The following is a 21820-nucleotide window of genomic DNA, read 5'->3' on the forward strand; positions in this document are numbered from 1 at the left end:
CCATAACTTCTTTATTTATGATTAGATTTGATTGATACTTTGATGAAACTACTCTTACCTGACATACCACAATAGACTCCACCCAAACCATCCCCCGTGCCCTCCCCTCCCCCCCTCCCCCCTCCCCCCCTCCCCCCCCTATTTTTTTTTTTTTTTTTTTTTTTTTTTTTTTTTAAGATCATCTCACAAATGACCACCACACCCTCACACTATACCCCCCCCCCCCACCCCACCCCCTCCCCCCCTAATTTTTTTTTTTTTTTTTTTTTTTTTTTTTTTTAAGATCATCTCACAAATTACCACCACACCCTCACACTATACCCCCCCCCCCCATTTTTTTTTTAAAAATGGTTATGTTTGAAATACCGTCCAACCATCGCACCCAAACCCCCCCCCCTCCCCCCCATCGCCCCCCCAACCCCCCCCCCCCCCCCCCGGATTTTTTTTTTTTTTTTTTTTTTTTCGCTTTTTTGGAAGATAATGTAATAAATGTCCACAACCCCACACTATACACCCCTCTTCACTCCACTCCTCCCTCCTTTGTGATTGAAAATGAGAGTCCCTTCACCTTTAAAAAGAAAATAGATGAGCGGTCTGCACCCGCAAGGCGGTGCTCTTGTTTAAACCAGGTTTCGCTCTCTAAAAGTTCCATCTAAACCATTTGCAAGCAGGAAAAAGTGTGTGTTAACCATATTTTACATGTATAAATGGCAATGGGTGTGTACTTAGATTATCAGTATACATGTCTTTGCTGTTGTCTTTATAACATCCATGTAATGTGTTGCTCACAAAAACAGGCCTCTTACTGTTCAAAGTAATGATTAAGTTTTTGGCATGTTTAGTTATGCCTTTAAAGTGCTTTTTCATGCCATTTAATGTTTTAAAGTAAGACAATAAATATTTGTATTTAAAGAAACATGCATTTAATGTATATTAAATATTTATTTATGCACTTAACATAAACATTCCATGTTGAAATTATTGAATTTGGGTACCAGTCAAGGGAATGTGATGTAAAGCAAACATAAACCAGACTAAATGTTTCTTTCACTTTTCAAATCATACTAATTACCAGCAAAAATGTGCAATCAACAGGTTTGTTCAACTTTTGGCCATTATTTACTGTCTTTTACAAATGTTTTACCATAAAAAAAAAATAGAAAAAGATGTTAAAAACACTGTCCCAAAAATACAAAATTGCAAGTCTGCATGTTTTTTCCCTATTAGATTGCTTGTATTTAGGAAAACAATCATGAGTAACTCATGACCCTCTGCTTTTACAAAAAACTACTATTTTTGTTGGAAATTTTAGTATTGAGATTGTATATTTATATTTTTATGCCCCTTTTCGAAGAAGAGGGGGTATATTGCTTTGCTCATGTCGGTCGGTCGGTCGGTCGGCAGGTCGGTCGGTCCGTCCACCAGGTGGTTTTCGGATGATTACTCAAGAACGCTTGGGGCTAGGATCATGAAACTTCATGGGTAGATTGATCATGACTCGCAGATGAACCCTATTGATTTTGAGGTCACTAGGTCAAAGGTCAAGGTCACGGTGACCCGAAATAGTAAAATGGTTTCTGGATGATAACTCAAGAACGCATACTGCCTAGGATCATGAAACTTCATGGGTAGATTGCTCATGACTCGCAGATGACCCCTATTGATTTTGAGGTCACTAGGTCAAAGGTCAAGGTCACGGTGACCCGAAATAGTAAAATGATTTTCGGATGATAATTCAAGAACGCATATGCCTAGGATCATGAAACTTTATAGGTAGATTGATCATGGCTTGCAGATGAACCCTATTGATTTTCAGGTCACTAGGTCAAAGGTCAAGGTCACGGTGACCCGAAATAGTAAAATGATTTTCGGATGATAACTCAAGAACGCTTTTGCCTAGGATCATGACACTTCATAGGTACATTGATCGTGACTTGCAGATGACCCCTATTGATTTCCCGGTCACTAGGTCAAAGGTCAAGGTCACAGTGACAAAAGTCGCATTCACACAATGGCTGCCAGTACAACGGACAGCCCATATGGGGGGCATGCATGTTTTACAAACAGCCCTTGTTGAGAATTTTCTTTATGATTCGTTCTTTTGGCTAAACTTTTGTGCTTAAATTCTCATTCTACATAAGCCGCATTGATCAGGAACAACACTTCCTGCTATGACTGAATTTTCTTTTGGAAGACACTTAATTTAACTGAAAAATTACCCTAACCCTTTAAATGCGGGATCCGAATTTTGAAGGCCTTTGCAAACAGTTTGTATCCAGATGAGACGCCACAGAACGTGGTGTCTCATCAGGATCCAAATTGTGTGCTATTGTGATAGTATTCTTTGAAAAATCGAAGAAAATGTTAATTTTAGACATTCAGCAGACGACATTTTAGCAGAAGACAAATTTCCCAGCATGCAAAGGGTTGGAAAATGTAGTCCTTGATAAGACTGTGTGGACTGCACAGAGTTCTCTAGGGTGATACTTTACGTAAATGCATTAAGCACAGTATTCTGAGTGGGTGGCTCATATGTTTTATAATAACAGTATGCCATTTATATCAAATCCAACGTTAACATTATTCATTAAAATGACCGGTCAGAAATTTTGGAATTATATAAAGAAGAATTGTGAATATGTCAAAGTTCATCACTTACTTTGGAATGTTATTTCTAAAGACAGTTGTTCGAACAAAACTTAAAGAGGTCATTGTGTATTTAATAAAGTTAATATATGCATATAATATAAATGGGTTAATTTTTCAAATTGCGGTCTATGCTAGAACAAACATAAACATTATATAATGAATTTCATTACAAAAACGTAATACTGTACAGAATGTTATTAGCTTTCATTAGAACTAGGGCGAATTTAAGATATGTTGATTTATATGATTACATTTAATAGACTGGGACTTTTAGATATTATTGTTAAATTGTATTTTCATATGGGCCCTGCTCTGTGAAAAGGGGGTTTAATGCATGTGTGTAGAGTGTTGTTCCAGAAAAGCCGGAGAAGTCTGCACAGGCTAATCAGGGACAACACTTCCCTCTCCTACAGTATTTTTGGTTTAAAGAAAGTGTCTTAGCAAAAATCCAGTTGAGGTGGAGAGTGTTGTCCCTGATTAGCCTGTGCAACCTGCACAGGCTAATCAGGGACAACACTTAATGCTTATTTCATGAAACCCCCTTTTCACAGAGCCCAGCTCATTTTTTTTCTAACAACTTTATCTTCTATGTTTCATATTTAGCTGTTTAAATTGTTTATGAATCCTAAGAGTCTGTACAAAAGCATAAACTAGTATTTTTGCCCTAAGGGATCATGTGTCATATAATGTTGATTACATACTGGACATGAAGTAAATGTCATTAAATCAGAACAGTGTCCAGGTACGTCAACCGGAACCTTCAGTTCTTGTATACCTGCAATTCTTGAAGCATTAGGCTTTTGTTTCAATAAGTATTATATTATGTGTTTTGTTATAAACTGGGCTTTTAGAGGTGCTTGATATAATGTATTCTTAATATTTTGTTAAATAGTTTCTTTCATTTATGTGCAATACATATTTTAATTGGTGTTAAGTTGTTATGCAAACAGTTATTTTAGCTTCTTTCGTTTCTTTTAAAATTGACTAATAATTGCAGTTAATCAAAGAAGATAACAAACATGAAACTTTGAGAAAATAACAAACTTCTAACATACACAACTGAACCAAATTATTATATGATATCTCCTTTGTGTCATCATGAAATCACATATATATGTGTCTTTTATGTTAATTGGTATAAAATTAAAATATAAAACGATATCCGTTTTGTGTTGATTATATTTGCCACAATATATTAAACTTCTGAAATGAAATGAAGCCCTAATGAAGCTTGAATATACAATAATTTTAGTGAAAGTCATAAATAAATTGCGAGTTGTGTATGCGTTTATATCTTAAAATTTGACCCAGCATATGTAAAAAAATATTACAAGATATGTAAATTTCAAGAAAGGCAATTTATTTCTGCGTTGAATAGGACCGAGTTCATGGAATTCGCTGCACAATTGATGATGTTATGGTTGTTCAAAAAACATATAAAACTTCCACACCCTGTAGAATTATCTGTGATAATTTCAAAACATCCGGTCCTTAGCGCAACCTCGGCAGTAGCATGTGCTCATTTATTAATGCATCGCAAACAAGAGGTGGCGCCCGTGATTAACGGCCGTGTTCTATGAACGGACCGAGGCAATTGCTGCAACAATCAATTAAACAATCAATGGAAAGTGTGTTTTCACTTATAACATGCTACCTAATTAATCAGTAACCAGTGGCTCCTCTACTCCCATGTCCTTGATTGAACATGATACATATCAGCAATTATGTGGCCTTAATTTTGAATAATATCGTCAGGAATTATGAGCTTATAAGTGTACAATCATTTTAAATAAAATAAGTTTAACCCATTTATGCCTAGCGTCTAGAAAAAAGGCCTTGGCAAACAGCGTAGACCCAGATGAGACGCCGCATTATGTGGCGTCTCATCAGGGTCTGCGCTGTTTGCTTAAAGGAATTTCTGTAAGGAACATTCTAAATATAGAATCCCTAATTTTGCAAATAAATTGATCCAATTGAGAATGAAGGTAGGGTCCACTAGGCATAAATGGGTTAACATAATTTATATGACGGGCTCAACATATATCAAAATATGTACGGATCGCCTTGAAATGAGTAAATAAAGCAAACATAGGCCTCATGTTATGGTGGTGTGATCTTGTTTTGAACGTATCCACTTAAACAGTGTAACTAATTAAAAAAACAACAACAGAAAACAAGATATGAATAAATACAGAATCATGTGTATTATACGCTCATTTCTAAGTATTTGCTTGTCTTGGGGTGTTTTGGTACATATTTGGGTGGTTCAAAGCACCCCTTAACTTTCTATTGGATAACCATTTGTACTTTACGATTGTTTGTTGAAAAAATCGCGTTGGACACGCATTGTCACATACAGTTAATGGGAAGTTTTGACTTCAGTACATGTATAAAATACATAATGGATGTTTGTATTATATTTTTAATTTAATTAAATGAATTTACTTCCAAAACTTTAACATTTTTTATATGTCTGAACTATGATAAAACCAGGGAAAAATAAAATAAAAATACATGGCAGCTCCGGATTCGAAACCGGTACATCAATAAGCAAAAGCTCACACTACCACTCCATCACAGAAGCTTTAGAATAAGAATGGCAATTTAACCCATTTATGCCTAGTGGACTCTCCCATCCTTTTAAATTAAATCAATTTATTTCCAAAAGTAGGGGTGTCTAATATATTTATTTCTATATTTAGAATATTACTTACTGAAATTCCTTTAAGCAAACAGCGCAGACCCAGATGAGACGCCGCATCATGCGGCGTCTCATCTGGGTCTACGCTGTTTGCAATGTCCTTTTTTCAGGACGCTAGGCATAAATGGGTTAATGAATCTGTGACAATTAGTTTTAATCAACTATTTTCCAGACTGTCAACAAGTCCCCTTGAAGACACGTAGACAGATTTTCTTACAACTTGCTCGTGTTTTGTTTGGCGATACAACAAATCCAAAACCTTGCCTACCAGTCATTTATACAATTTCACAAATATGTAGTACAAGGTTTGAGCGATGTTTGACATTCCATTTTTGAAGCGCCTGTGTTTATAATTGCTAGAGCGATGGGTCATGCAAGAACAATTACTTAAACGCGCTATTTTTTCGTATTCTATAAAAACAACAACTACATTCAAATCCGTTTAAAAAACATTTTTTTCACTATACAACATCAGTTTCGTCTATTGGTCAGATGTTAGGCAAGAATAACGGTAGAATATTTGATGGTTAATCTTAATTAAGCTTTTACAATAAATGTTAGTTTCTTATTGTAAGTTGAGGCGACTTTTATACCTTCATATCCTAGTTTGTACATAAATTTAAATTTTGAACATATATTGGTATACACAAACGCGGATGATTAGTAAAGGTAGTCACATATCAAGGTGATGCGAGTGTACACAAGACTGTAAGCTTTTGCGATACAGCATCTTAACCAAGGATATTAAACGCATGAAACATAAATCACATTTCGAGCGTCAGAATCCACGAATAATGTTGACAGGTTACCGGATGGTTAAGTTGTTTATTGAATTTATTATCAATAAACTAACGAACCGTGTCATATAAGCCAAACCGTGTCATTGTGTCAATATCAGTGTCCCCTTTAGGCAATTGTCAAAACTACATTTTATTCCATGTTCGTTTTCTTATTTGCAGTCATTTCAATATGAACAATAGAATTGAGAGCAAAAAAACTGCAGTTCTGCTGACCACATAACATAACATGCTCTAAATGTTAATTGTCTTGTTTTTACTAATTAAAATTGATTTTTTATATGAACATTTAAAACCCATAAAAAACTGCATTTGAATTAACAGTGTGTTTTTTGTACGATTTGACTAACGTCAGACTATTTGACTATCCCTTGCCTGCTTGTATTTTAATCGATTTTTAACCGCATTCAATCGAATAACTTGCTGATTAATTCAACATCGAATGTGCATACATTTACAGTGACTAACGTTTCAAACACCACCTTACACGTCTATCTCACATATACCAAGAGTTACTAACGTCAGATGCGAGATGTTTAATAGATTGCCTCGAGATAAGGAAGTCAACAGGGGGATGTATTCAGCCTACGTAATTTACCAAACAACGTTACGCGCGTCGTTGAACGCTTAACGTCGATACAGTTTTTAGATTATTTGCGTGATCATGGGTGACTTGGAATAATCTCTGAATTGGGTTTTATCTGATCTGTATTGTGCCTGTTTTTGATATTGCGATTTAAGTGATTCTACTTGCTTGTCAGTGTCAATAAATTTATATTATTCATGTATCGAAGTGTATACCAATTGTGAAATGGATGTGAAAATGGCGTTATTGTCGCTAATATTTGTGCACGTGATTATATTATTTCATTATACTGAAGGTAAGTTGGTGTGTTTAATTGTCGTGCAAAAGGAGACAAGACAACATCACAAACTTATCAACCGCACCATTTACAATAAATTCACAATATGTATAAATATTAAATAAATAATTTATCCATAGCGTAATCTTTATTTCGTACGTTTAAACTGTTGTTCTAGTTCATATGAGGACAACATTTGTAATGAATATCGTGTTTTTAATGCTCTAATTAGTAATTAATTTCGATAAACTAGTAGTACATATGTTAACAAAAATTTATACTTTCTCAATAATGTGTCAATAATATTCGTTGACACCGTTTCATGATTTGTATGTGTGTCTGCACTGTAATCTTATTGAGGTAATAACGTAAATACTAAAATAGCAAAATTCCTCTTATTCATTGGAGTATACGAGTCGTGTTCTAAGAAAACCGGGCATAATGTATGTGCGTAAAGTGTCGTCCCAGATTAGCCTGTGCAGTCCGCACAGGCTAATCAGGGATGACACTTTCCGCCTAAATTGGATTTTTGCTAAGAAGAGACTTCATTTAAACGAAAAATGTCATGAAAGCGGAAAGTGCCGTCCCTGATTAGCCTGTGCGGACTGCACAGGCTAATCTGGGACGACACTTTACGCACGTGCATTTTGCCCAGTTTTCTCAGAACGCGGCTCATACTATCTAGGTTATATCAGCAAGTGTATGTTGGTACGCCGCTCATTTATTACAAACACGAGCAAAACAAAGCACGTGTTTACATATACTATTAATAAGTGAAAGTATTCACGTGTGTGACAGCACACTGGTCGTTAACTTGACGCGTTTATTGTCACCTTGGTCGTGTTTGTGTTTTATACTACAAATGCTAAAACTTATGCTTCGTACATATCATATCATATTTGTGCAGATTAAAATTAAGAATTAGTCCGACACTAAGAATACCTCCCCCCCCCCCCTATTTTCATCTAGACTTCAGTATAAAAACAACAAAATATTCTCAAAATGTAAAGTTCTAAAATTAATAAAATTCAAGTCCAGCCTGGCAGTTTATGTCGATATTTATATCATTTTTCGTTAAAAACAATATGTGAATGTTTTAAGCACCATTTTAGCTGCTTTGTTCAGCCTCTATGCATTTGTATTGAGTGTAAGACTATTCTGTATTCGTAAGTTTAAAATGGGTTAGTGAATACGGTCCCATGGCAGGATAAACGAATTCAAAGCTGTAACGTATCAGCATTTATTAAAAAAAACACGCGATACCAAGAAACTAATGTATTGTAAAAAACATCTCAAATGTGTATTTATATGCTACTCTATGGCCCATATAATGGTAAAAAAAGTCTAAGCATTTTAGATGAAATCCAATTTTACAATATTTGACCCGTTTGTTTGAGGTAGCAAGGTACTAGAGGTAGCATTCATTTTTGGTTTCCTATGTTTGGTGAGTTGTTGGCCCTTATCGGCCATACCCCTATTAGTTACCAAGCAAAGGCAAGCGGAATCATATTGCCGAGTTATATGCAATGGTTTTATTTACAGTTGAGTTTTGTCAATGTAATACATTTATACATGACACAGTTATAACACAATCATTAGGATTGGGGATATAAGTTTAATTATATACTTTTGCAGCGGACAATACAAAGAGTTACTGCATATTTGAATAAAATGATAATTGACTTGATAACATAGGGTAGAATGCAATTTATTCATTTCATGGTACGATTCTATGAATTTCGCAGTTAAAGATGCAACATTTGCAAAGAAGTGCTCGATGGAACACCTGTGTCAACATATTATGTTGCTTTATATAAGACATATCGCACATTTCTCTTTATCCGGCTATCAAATGAGACGCGTTCTGAGAAAACTGGGTTGAATGCATGTGCGTAAAGTGTCGTCCCAGATTAGCCTGTGCAGTCCGCACAGGCTAATCAGGGACGACACTTTCCGCTTTAATGGTATTTTTCGTTTAAAGGAAGTCCCTTTTTACCGAAAATCTAGTTTAAGCGGAAAGTGTCGTCCCTGATTAGACTGTGCGGACTGTTAAGAAGAGACTTCACAGTCTGTGCGGACTTCACAGGCTAATCTGGGACGACACTTTACGCACATGCATTATGCCCAGTTTTCTCAGAACAAGACACAAATGTCTACACCGGAACCATACTTAGCTCCATCTAGATGTTATATATTATTTCAAGATACTTACAGTGATGTTCTATCATTTCTATATACTTTTTCTATACCTTTAACATCGGAACAAAGTAACAATGCTCGTTAGCAACTTTTTATCCGTGGCGGCTTAACCTTTGTAGCTGGCAGCAGTTTGTTTGTTGTTATGAACAACTGTAGTTAATCGCAACTCAGGTCAACCTATGTCAACCATTTCATACATTACGTGAAGGGTAGCTATGGGCGATGTTGTAATCGCTGGACTAGGCCTCTATCTTTATTACCTGTTGCTAAAAACGGTATATGCAAACGCAACAACAAGTGAAACATTAATTCTAAAAGACGCAAATAACTGTTGAGAAATTGTAGGTTGAACTAGCATTATTGAAACTTAATTTCAGTTTTGATATTTTCGATCAAATGTTCTGATCAAGTTTCTTATTGAGTGGTTCAAAAATCGAAAAGGAGGTCGTCCATAAGATTTTTCTCTAAGTTGAACTCGTGACACAATATTTGACCCCACGTTACTCAGTGTCTCTAAGTTGAACTCGTGACACATTATTTTACCCCTCGTGACTCCGTTTAGAACTCGACCAAGTTATAAATGGAACAATCGCTCTGGCAAATTTTCATGAATATAGGGTAATACATATGGTCTGTAGAGTGTTCACACGCTTGATATTGACGTTGGACGACGAACGATAACCAAGTGTCATGAGCACGCTGTGCTCAGGTGAGCTTAAATGAACACAAACTTATTTTTAATGTACACATCAAGTTCGGCTGAACTAGGTTCACGGTGCTTTTTCATCAAAGATACTATATCAACCACAGACATCAATCGGGAACCCTCGGACAATTCCGCCATAACGGCGGTGTGGTGTAGCCCACTGTCCGAAGCGTTCAGATTTCAACAGACATGTTATCTTAGGTTACACTACCCTTCATATGCCTATGGGGGACTGTTGCTGCGTACGCGCGCCATCATTTATTCATTTATTTGTGTAGTCGGACCGTTATTGGAATAAATCAAAACACAAATATTCGTTACTTCACATTCCCGCTGCGTGTATGTTTACCGTCAAACAATTTTGCGTTAATAGATTGGATCAGACAATTCACTTACACGCATAACCCATAATAAGAAGTTTCTTAGATGTCTCCCTTAATTTTTTTTATAAATACCTCCCAATGGTCAATTTATTTCCGCGGGGATAATTTTCAGGTCAGCCTGCCGGCTCCTCGTTCACAGATCTAAACCCTATTGAGGTCCCCACACCACTGCGGGCATCCATAGGGCGCTGCCCCCAGGGTCGCTACGGGGAGGAGTGCGAGTACGCCTGTCATTGTCCTTTGGGTGCGGAATGTGACCCGGTCACCGGACACTGTCCGGACGTGTGCGCGACTGGATGGACGGGGGCGCCATATTGTCAAACGGGTTAGTACAAATTGTCGATATGCATGTGATACTCGCTATGGGAAAACGGAGTTTAATGCAATTGCGTTAAGGGTCGGCCAACATTAGCCTGTGTCATCCGCACAGGCTATCACGGACGACTGCATGTTTTTTTTGTTAAAGAGCAGTTTTTTTTTAAATGAAAATCCAGTCAAGGCGGAAAGTTTCGTCCCTGGTCGGACGGCACTTTACACACATGCATTACATTCCGTTTACCCAGAGCGTATATTCTTAACCATACAAAACATAAACAATAATATAACACAGACATTAGCAAATGAATTTTCTAGATAAACAACTATTACGAGGCACAAAATATGTTGGATTGCTGTTAGGTTATCGATATTTCTCATCGTGACTTTTGAACAACTAAGTATGTCGACAAGTGTACCATACATACACAAATTATATTTTAAGACTAGAAGTTACATTGTAATACTCGTACATGACTGTGTAACGGTTTTCGAATTATTCTTCCGATGAATATATACCTGTACGGACAACTAGTATTACATGTAGAACATAATTATAGTGGCCGTGCTCTGTGAAAAGGGTGTTAAATGTATGTGCGTACAGTGTCTTCTCATATTATCCTGTGCAGTCCGCACAGGCTAATCAGGTACGACACTTTCCGCCTAAACTGGATCTTTGCTAAGAAGATACTTTCTTGAAACGAAAAATATCATAAAAGCGGAAAGTGTCGTCCCTGATAAGCCTGTGCGGACTGCAGAGGCTAATCTGGGAAGACACTTTACGCACATGCATTAAACTCCCTTTCAACAGAGCAAAGTTCATTAATACAAACATATCGTGTAATCTGTTCGCTTCGGATGCATCATCATAATAAATACAACACACCAGTTACGTGCAGAATTTAATAATAACATATAGGTTATTCATAAAATCTTAAATAAAAAATGCAGTATCAAATGAAATAAATACATGAACACAAGCTCTTACAAAGTTGATATTTTTCACCCTACATGTCTTCACAGAAAACGTAGCATTACGTAAGAAGACGTTCCAGCACGGAACATACCTAGGCTGGAACGCGTCACGTGCCGTTGACGGTAACGTAGATCAGGACGGAAGTTACGGCAGCTGCGCGTGGGCTCACAATAACGACGACGTCTTCAAGACGTGGTGGAACGTTGACCTGGGATCCATGTATGACGTTAAGGCCATCGAAGTTTATTTCCGAACAGATGGTGAGTTGAATGTATTGAATGTTTGACGTAAAGGCCATCTAACACAAACTAACAGAAATATAGAAAACTAAAACGTACCTCCAGGCATTATGTTTGAAATAAAACGTATACCCAGGATAAAAAATGATATAGGTGCATGCTGTAAAATGATATAGGTGCATGCTGTAAAATGATATAGGTGCATGCTGTAAAATGATATAGGTGCATGCTGTAAAATGATATAGGTGCATGCTGTAAAATGATATAGGTGCATGCTGTAAAATGATATAGGTGCATGCTGTAAAATGATATAGGTGCATGCTGTAAAATGATATAGGTGCATGCTGTAAAATGATATAGGTGCATGCTGTAAAATGATATAGGTGCATGCTGTAAAATGATATAGGTGCATGCTGTAAAATGATATAGGTGCATGCTGTAAAATGATATAGGTGCATGCTGTAAAATGATATAGGTGCATGCTGTAAAATGATATAGGTGCATGCTGTAAAATGAAATAGGTGCATGCTGTAAAATGATATAGGTGCATGCTGTAAAATGATATAGGTGCATGCTGTAAAATGATATAGGTGCATGCTGTAAAATGATATAGGTGCATGCTGTAAAATGATATAGGTGCATGCTGTAAAATGATATAGGTGCATGCTGTAAAATGATATAGGTGCATGCTGTAAAATGATATAGGTGCATGCTGTAAAATGATATAGGTGCATGCTGTAAAATGATATAGGTGCATGCTGTAAAATGAAATAGGTGCATGCTGTAAAATGATATAGGTGCATGCTGTAAATGATATAGGTGCATGCTGTAAAATGATATAGGTGCATGCTGTAAAATGATATAGGTGCATGCTGTAAAATGAAATAGGTGCATGCTGTAAAATGATATAGGTGCATGCTGTAAAATGATATAGGTGCATGCTGTAAAATGATATAGGTGCATGCTGTAAAATGAAATATAACGTTTCGATTAGTCTTATCTTATTACGAAAGCAAGAAAATAAGTTGAATTTCCCCGAGTTCCTTGAAGCAAAAGCACACGTCCTTAGGCCTTAATGTTTATTATCGGAACGTAAACGCTGTAACAGTTCTCAACGTATTATACTAATTATCGAAGAAAAGAGTTGCACATACTAAGTTACTTAATCGATTTTGATTTATTATTATCCATTAATGAATCGATATTTTTAACGCTTTTCTTACTCCGGAGCGTTATTTCGATTCTGTAAACACAATTCATACATCTTTTGTTGATTTATGACAATCATTTTGAAAATCGTAATTTTACCAAACTGTGAACAAGTCTCTTTAACCCATTTATGCCTAGCGTCTAGAAAAAGACATTGGCAAACAGCGTAGACCCAGATCAGACGCCGCATGCTGCGGCGTCTCATCAGGGTCTGCGCTGTTTGCTTAAATAAATTTCTGTTAGAAATATTCTAAATATAGAAATAAATATCCTGACATCCCTTATTTTGGAAATAAATTGATCCAATTTAGAAGGATAGGAGAGTTTACTAGGCATAAATGGGTTAAACTCCCGTTACTACAGACGCCATGTCACAGTCGCGTCGCGCCGGGGTCCGCGTCTACATCTCGGACAGCGTCGAGGAGGCGAAGAACCAGGGCCTCTGCTACATAGACCAGATGAGCGACTTCGTGTTCCCGCCGACACATCTCGTCCTGCGCGACGCAAGTCTCGCATGCACTAAGCGTCGGGGACGCTTTGTCATCCTGTACACCGATCGACCGACGCAGGACCCGATACGCAACTGCCCGACCAGCACTATGTACTCGTGCTGGGCTAACCTTGAACTCTGCGAGGTGGAAGTGTACGGTATGTTCAACGTTTTTTTACAAGGAGACATTTAGTCAAAGCCTGTGTTTTTACTCGTTCGTGACAGTAACTCTTTTAACAAAAAACGCTGAAACAGGCAACACACATGTTTATGACCAAGAACACAACATTAAAAATATTACTTATAAAAATATGAGTTTCGGTTTTGCGTCTTTCATTAGCATTTTGTAATCATAATGTTGAATGAACGATATTATTTATTTTGTTATCTGTAATTTAAAATCTGAAAATACTAGTATAATCATTTATGTATTTCTGCAAATATGTTGTTACAAACCGTTCATGTATACTGTGAAACATTAACTAAACTATTTTCTACACACATATTCACGATTGTTAGCAAGGTAAAACAAATTGGGTCTCAAATGTGAAGCAAATGTTAAAAAAGGATTTGGTTATGTATTAATCCAAACGTTGTGCAAGTTAATGGTTTTATTATCGAGTTTAAATGTAGAATTGTTGACATTTTTAAACAAGAATGGTATGGTGGCATGAATAACAATTCGGTATTACCGGGTTGATATAAATAAAGTTGTCAAAACCTCTTTGGAATATGAATAATATTTAGATTTACTTAAATCTAAATAGCGCTTATTTTTTAGTAAGATTAAGGGTCTCTTCACACCCGACGAGACTTCAAACTGGCAGATATGCTCAGAGTAGAGTTCCACGAAATAGACGTTATTGTCTACATGTATATTGTAATGTGTGTCTGTCTGTCTGTCTGTCTGTCTGTCTGTCTGTCTGTCTGTCTGTCTGTCTGTCTGTCTGTCTGTCTGTCTGTCTGTCTGTCTGTCTGTCTGTCTGTCTGTCTGTCTGTCTGTCTGTCTGTCTGTCTGTCTGTCTGTCTGTCTGTCTGTCTGTCTGTCTGTCTTTCTGTCCGTCCGTCCGTCCGTCTGTCCGTCTGTCAGTCAAATGTCTTCTTTTTAAGATATAATTATCATATATTAACATGATGTTAATACTGATATTAAATTTTAAAAAGCACTGCGAAAAATGAAAGTGGGGCATATTTCCTGCATAACGTCTTAAAAGGTTATGCAATCATATACACTGAAATACGTGTTGTTTATATTACAAAATAACAGCCTGTACAAACGGCACTTACGGAGACAAATGCGAAAAGCGCTGCAACTGCGAAGGGGGCGTGGCATGTGACGTCGTCAATGGGGCGTGTACTGGTCGTTGTTTGATTGGCTGGGAGGGACCGACCTGCAACCAAAGTATGTACAGGGTCGTTAATCACTGGAGTCACCTTTTTTGAGATGCATTTATAATCGAGTCAATGATTTTTCCGAGGTTGCGCTAAGGACATGTTGAAATCCATAGGGTTTGTAGGTGTTTTATACATATTTCTCATTATTTGAATCGGGCAATAGAGTGCGATTGAGCGAAGATAAATTCATCAACACATGTACAGAAACATGCAAACCAGCCGGAAAGGTCAAATCCTTTATAAGTTGTGACATGATGAGCTTTTTTAAAGCAAGTTGATGTTTTTGCCAGTGTGACACGCAAATCTCCGCATGAGTTAACTACTTACGACATCACAATACATAGCTTTGGTTTTAAGCAGCCGCAAGATTGTCACTTAATGGATTTATCACGCATTCCACAGAATGCGGGGACGGGCGGTACGGTCAGGGATGCAACAAAACCTGCGGCCAGTGCTCGGATCCACTTTACTCGTGCAATAAGAAAACGGGCGCGTGTCGCACGTGCAGGGCTGGCTGGCAGGGCGAGAAATGCGACGCTGGTATGAACGCATTGTAACTTATTTCACTTGGTTTCTTGCGATGTCCACCGTTTCTTATTTTACCTCATATTCAATATTCGTTTTACGTGAGATGACCATGTATTTTTTCATATTTTGTCCGTAGTTGCTCTAATCAACTACAGTCCATTCAATCTAAATTTACTGACGCACTTTAACGGGGTCAGGTAGAAGTCGTGTCACGAATTTTGAAGGATGCTGTCACTTTGTTCTTAATTATTAACAACAAATACTAATCACCTTTTTGATAACATTTATTACCTCAAACCGTATGTAAAAGCTAATTTCTGTTGACATTTAAGATACTTAGCGTTATTATTATCAGCCATTTTTAAAAATGTTAAAAAAATGTCAAAATCTCTTTCTGCTCATATTTTTCTCAAGTTTGCAACGCCGGTAGTTGGGGCGAGGGTTGTCAGGAGACTTGCGGGCATTGTATCGGCACGTGCAACCCCCAGAACGGGACCTGCAACCAGGGCTGCGAGCCGGGATACATAGGGGCCACGTGCATGGACGGTGGGTTGCTTAGCGACGGTGATGCTGATGCGAATGTCGCTGATAGTGATATTGCTGAAGATTATGAAATGGATAATGATGATTATGATGGTGGTGGCGATGATGATAATGATGATAAATGATGATGAAAAAATTGAAAATTTGACAATCAATGAAAAGCACACATTATAATTATTTGCTTACTTTTTGGAGTTTACATGATGGACCGAATATTAGACTACGCTAAATGGTCACCTACCACCCATATTTGGACTTAAAAATCATCATGTAAAACATGTTAATGTTTGATGAGTTTATGTTAACGTAAATAAATTGTGTAAAATACAAAATTGCATGTTTCTATGTTTTATTGTGAGTATTTTGTGTATGCATGTTTTAATAAACATCTTATTGGATTTTATGAAGACTTTTTAAATATGTTAATAATTTTTATTAGTCTATGAACAATGTTTACCGATCTGATTGGCCAACAACCACAAATTTAGTTCGTTGAACTGATTGGTCAATAGGAACTTTTCAGAATGATCAAGAGTTACTTTTTCCGTTAAATAACGATAATGACTGAGCCTCGTTCTGATAAAACTGGGCTTAATGCATTTGCGTAAAGTGTCATCCCAGATAAGCCTGTGCAGTCCGCACTGCACAGGCTAATCTGGGACGACACTTTACGCACATGCATAAAGCCCAGTTTTCTCAGAACACGACTCATGCAATAACTAAATAAGCGGAAGCATGCTTTAGCCGCATGTTCAATGAAATGAGACCTACGTAAAATATACACTGCTTTTGTTTATTTTTATTTTTTTCTTTAGATTACCAACAAGGATTGTGTTAATGGTATTTAAAATAAAGTGAAAGTGAATAATTGGGTTTTAAGAACGGCTCTACATTTGACACATATCAACATCATGGTGCGTATTTTATTCAGTCTGTCCTTCGGGAGTCTACGGCCCACAATGTGCATTGCCCTGTGCCAACTGTAAAGATGGCGCCGCATGTCATCACGTTACCGGAAGGTGCCCAGCCGGATGCGCGCCGGGTTTCAAGGGCGACAAATGCACTGATGGTAGGGGCGTTTTCGAAACTTACCAGCAACACTGTAAATTGATATGCTATTTGTAGTACATTATGACGAATGTGTTATAATTGGTATGAGGCTGCTCGCGTATGCCATTATGTCAAGTTTTAAAAAGCACAACTACTGTTGCCCTCTTTGTTCTTGGCCTAATGTGAGTGTGCAAATAACATGCAAATGATTGTTTAGGGAACGACAGTTTTATGAAAAAAAATCTAGTTTTCCTTGAACAGCCTCTCATAAGTGCGAGGATTTCTGTAAACAAGTGCAGACAGCGGTTGAGATAGACGCGTCTAAATAATTAACTTGAGTGTTTGTTTAATTTCATTAAGAATATCGAACTTACCATTTTAGAGCTCTGGAAATAATTGTCGATTTCAGAATGTCCGGCAGGCACCTATGGAGAAACGTGTAAACTCTCGTGTGGGGCTTGTCATAGCGGGGCTTCTTGCCATCACGAGACAGGCAGGTGTCCGGCGGGGTGTCAGAATGGCTGGACAGGGGACACGTGTCAGCAAAGTAGGTCTATTAACAGTAAAGTAATCATATTTATCACCGTCGTCGTCGTCGTCGCTATCCTCCCCCTCATCATCATCATACTAATCATCATCCTATTCAACAGCAACAACAACACCAGCAGATCAATCGCCACTATCTTTATTTACGTTGTAAGCATTACCATACTCAGATCAGTCAGTATCTTTAGCTGTAATAATTATACAATAAAATGAAAGAAACTTGATAAATTAATGAAGGACAAACAATTTACTTTATTTAAATATTTGGTACCAAAAATAATTAATGTTTCGTTGAAAAGTTGAATTGTTAAACATTGGCGATCTTATTTTTTTGTACATGTCAAAATATTCCACAGAATGCAAAAGCGGGTTCTATGGTGACCAGTGCGCGAGCGAATGCGGTTTCTGCCAGGCAAATGACACCTGCGATCACGTGGCAGGCGTCTGCGCCAACGGTTGCGATGACGGGTGGATGGGGGATAAGTGCAAAACACGTGCGGGGATGCTAATATTTTGACAATTTAATAAATATTTCATTCCAAGGACGAATTCAAATTTCGCTTAATTTTATGTTAAATATTCTTTAATGTTTATATTGATAGTGGTTTCAAAAATAAATATTAAGAATGCGTAGTGCAATTATTTATCTGGAACAGCAATATATAGTTTTAAATGAAGTAATCTTCTATGGACTCCGCTCGCAAAGATTAAAGGGATCTTTTCACGCTTTGGTAAATTGACAAAATTGAAAAAAGTTGTTTCAGATTCGCAAATTTTCGTTTTAGTTATGATATTTGTGAGGAAACAGTAATACTGAACATTTACCATGCTCTAATATAGCCATTATATGCATCTTTTGACGATTTTAAAACCTAAAAATTATAAAGCGTTGCAACGCGTAACGATTGAATAATTTGGAGAGTTCTGTTTTTGTCGTTAAATTTTGTGCAACTACGAAGATTGCTTATATAATGTATAAAATACATCAAGTGGGTGTACTCGGCGGAATAGCTCAGTAGGCTAAGGCGTTTTTACTTCAGGACTCTGGCAGGACTCCAGGGGTCACTGGTTCGAAACCTGCTCCAGGCAATGTTCTTTTCCTTTTTTTAATTTTATTCTTGATTTTTTACTGGAGCTTTTACGATCCAATGTTTACATTTATCAATATAAAGCATTTAATGAATAAGTTAAAAAATGCCAAAATCTGTGAAAAGGCCCCTTTAAAATACTTTGGTTGAGCTTTTAAACTAAAAACATATGATTTATTTCATAACGGGCGTTATTTCTGATTGCAAGTTATAGGTATAAAAGTGACAGCCGACTACGAATTTTTCTTCAGCGTGTTCGCCCGGTCACTACGGCCACCAGTGCGTTACCACGTGCGGCGCGTGTCTGAAGGGCGACGCGTGCGACCACGTGTCAGGGGATTGTAGGTCCGGATGCGCTGACGGCTGGCGTGAGGCGGGCTGCAAATCACGTGGGTATTGTTGTTGTTGTTGTTGCTGCTACTGTTGCTAATTGTGTAGGGAGATCATCTGGTATTTTTTAATAGGCGGCAATTGTAGTAAATGTATACGTGTATTTGGCATGCGTTTGGTTTGGTGATTCTATGCAAGCTTTAAAAAAAACTATGTTTAATGGTGTATTTATTTTGGAATAAGATTTAAATGGTCAAGTTGCCATAGTTTGTATAGTTTATTTCCTTGAGACGAAACTTTTCAATTTGCCGTCTTCCTCCGGTTTTGTCAAAATAAAATAAATAAACAATATGTATTTTCTAATAAATGTTTTAATTTATTTTAATAGTGCTATAAATTATTAAGTATAACTTGATGATATAATTCAGTTTTGACAGTAATTGTTGCATGTTTCTGACATAAATAGTGAATATTGTGTAAACTAAAAATATTTCTATTTAATTGGTACACCGTTGACAACTTATTCCAATACGATAAAGTGCTTGTTTCGTTTTTACAAAATAACTTAATTTAGGAATTGCATTCCTCGCACCACCAATCAAACTGTGTTCATTGCATATAATATTTTCCAGCTTGTCCCTTCGGTTCCTATGGGAATGGATGTAAAAAGAAGTGCGGATTCTGTCGCCACAATTCCACATGTAACCACGTGACCGGACTGTGCTCGGATGGATGTAACCCGGCGTATAACGGGGAATACTGCGACATGCGTAAGTCGCTTATTTAAATGTCATGCCTAAGTCCTTTTAATATAAAAGAGCATTCTTCATACTCGTGTAAGCGTTTGTAGACTGCGAAGTAACGCACTTTGGTGTTATGTCCCAACTTTGGTCCGTTGACTTTTTGCCAACACAAAAACGGTGGTCACTTTGGTAACTTACTGTATAACCTCTATGTGCTTAATCTGATGATATAAAAAGACGAAATTACCGCCGTAACCACCATCAACAACAACATCACCGCCGCTGCCGCCATTACCCTGTCATGAAGCGTTTGTCGAATGTAAAGAAGTTATTATATACATGATTTACATATTTGCGTCGAGATGTATATTGTAAAGTTTTAATATATGATAAGGTCAATGGGCCAATAACGTATTCGGATTAAAACTAAGAACCAAACATTATCATTGGCCTATTTTGATTGGTTAATAATTGTGGATTTACGACGAAGGTGAACAGTGCATGTCATATAGTATGATATCTATCTAGTTCCTTTGGCAGTTAAAGTTAAAATATTTCAAATAAATTCATAAGCAAACATACATTTCTGGAAGTTTCACTCACGATATCTTAAAACTGATGCATTTAAATTTAAAGTTAAATTTTAAGCTCACAAATCATGGATTTGTTCCCTGATTTCAGTACTCCCGGATCCCACGGAAGTAAAGCCAAACTCTACGGCCGGGAGCCAGACCTTGCAAACTGACCTTTCAGTACTGATCGGGGGAATTCTTGGCGGCGTCGTCGTTGTCTTCGCCGGCATTATGCTCATAGTTCTGATTCGTCGGTAAGGGGATGTTAAATCAATTATGGACTTTAATAAGTTTTGCGATTTGGAGAATATTCAACGCTAAGAATGCAGTTAAACTACAATACTTGATTTGAATGGCTGTAAGTATGAGAACATTATCCTTAATTGATTTAAAAACAAATACTAACTACTATATATGTGATAGTCTTATGGTACCTATTTTGTGGAAACCACATATCGTCAAAACATTGAGAATTGTAAGGCATGTAGATTTCACGGAAAATTAACTTAATATACTGTTATTATTGTATAATGCCCTAAACAATACCTTCCATTATAAAATCACGTATGCTATGCACATTATTGAGCCGCTTTTTATTCTCATTCACGAAGTAAATCCATCCATTCTTAGGTATTTGTCTTATAGCATAGACACAATTATTACCAATCAAATCAGATTACAACTACATAATTGTAATTCAAGACGTCGCAGCCGACCAAAGCGGAAGTCGCAACGCCGCAATGAACATACCGCGCACACTAACGTTGCCCTTGTCAACGAAGACGACCACGCCCACCCCAACGGCCACCTTGGAAACCACACCCCTGCCACACAGTCGCCCACTCCGAGTAGGACCTCCAGTCACGCTACCATCAAGACGAACTGTACGCAGGCCCATGGTAATAAGACTGCTTTTTGACCGGATTTACTAAATATAATATTCTCTTGTTATTTACTAATTCCCAAACGCCTCGCATTGGTTGCCTGCACATTGGGTTTTTGCACGAGGTTTGCTCGAAATCCGTAAAATATCTTTGCAGTGGTTGCCAAACTGCAGTATTAGCGGACCCTATTGTTATTTGACATGGGCTTTGCTTAAAAATAACAACAGATATCCGCTCGGAGTTTTTGAAAACTTGCCATGGTTACCTAACCTAATGAGTAACATTTGTTATATATAATAGCTTTGCTGGGAACTAGTCAAATCTCTGCTCATTTATTCTGTATGTTATCAATTTCTTGTGTTGTTTTCTTCTCTAACTGACAACACGATTTATCCTGTGATACTCAGTTGACAGTACGTGAAGGGTAATCGATGACAACACTTTTCGCTTACCTGTATATGAACGTTTTCGTTTAAATGAAGTCTCTTCTAAACGAAAATCCAGTCAAGGTGGAAAGTGCGGACTGCACAGGCTAACCCCCGGGCTAACCTGGGACGACAGTTTACGGGGATACATTAAGACCAGTTTTCCGAGACCGAGGCTTATGTTTTCTT

At 37.3% G+C, this 21820-nt stretch overlaps 1 protein-coding gene across 1 annotated transcript; it reads left to right on the forward strand.

Moving 5' to 3' along the window:
* The first annotated feature begins 9899 nt into the window (after window positions 1-9899).
* LOC127872190 (multiple epidermal growth factor-like domains protein 10) lies at window positions 9900-20055 on the forward strand. The gene is made up of 12 exons (XM_052415520.1): window positions 9900-9918; window positions 10411-10542; window positions 11637-11849; window positions 13401-13685; window positions 15325-15462; window positions 15865-16086; window positions 16925-17062; window positions 17453-17590; window positions 17946-18083; window positions 18929-19066; window positions 19640-19777; window positions 19988-20055. The coding sequence occupies exons 1-12, from the start codon at window positions 9900-9902 to the stop codon at window positions 20053-20055; spliced, it is 1767 nt and encodes a 588-aa protein (XP_052271480.1).
* The last annotated feature ends 1765 nt before the right edge of the window (window positions 20056-21820 follow it).

The sequence above is a fragment of the Dreissena polymorpha genome, chromosome 3 (genome assembly GCF_020536995.1).
Source record: "Dreissena polymorpha isolate Duluth1 chromosome 3, UMN_Dpol_1.0, whole genome shotgun sequence".
NCBI classification, from domain to species: Eukaryota; Metazoa; Mollusca; class Bivalvia; order Myida; family Dreissenidae; genus Dreissena; species Dreissena polymorpha.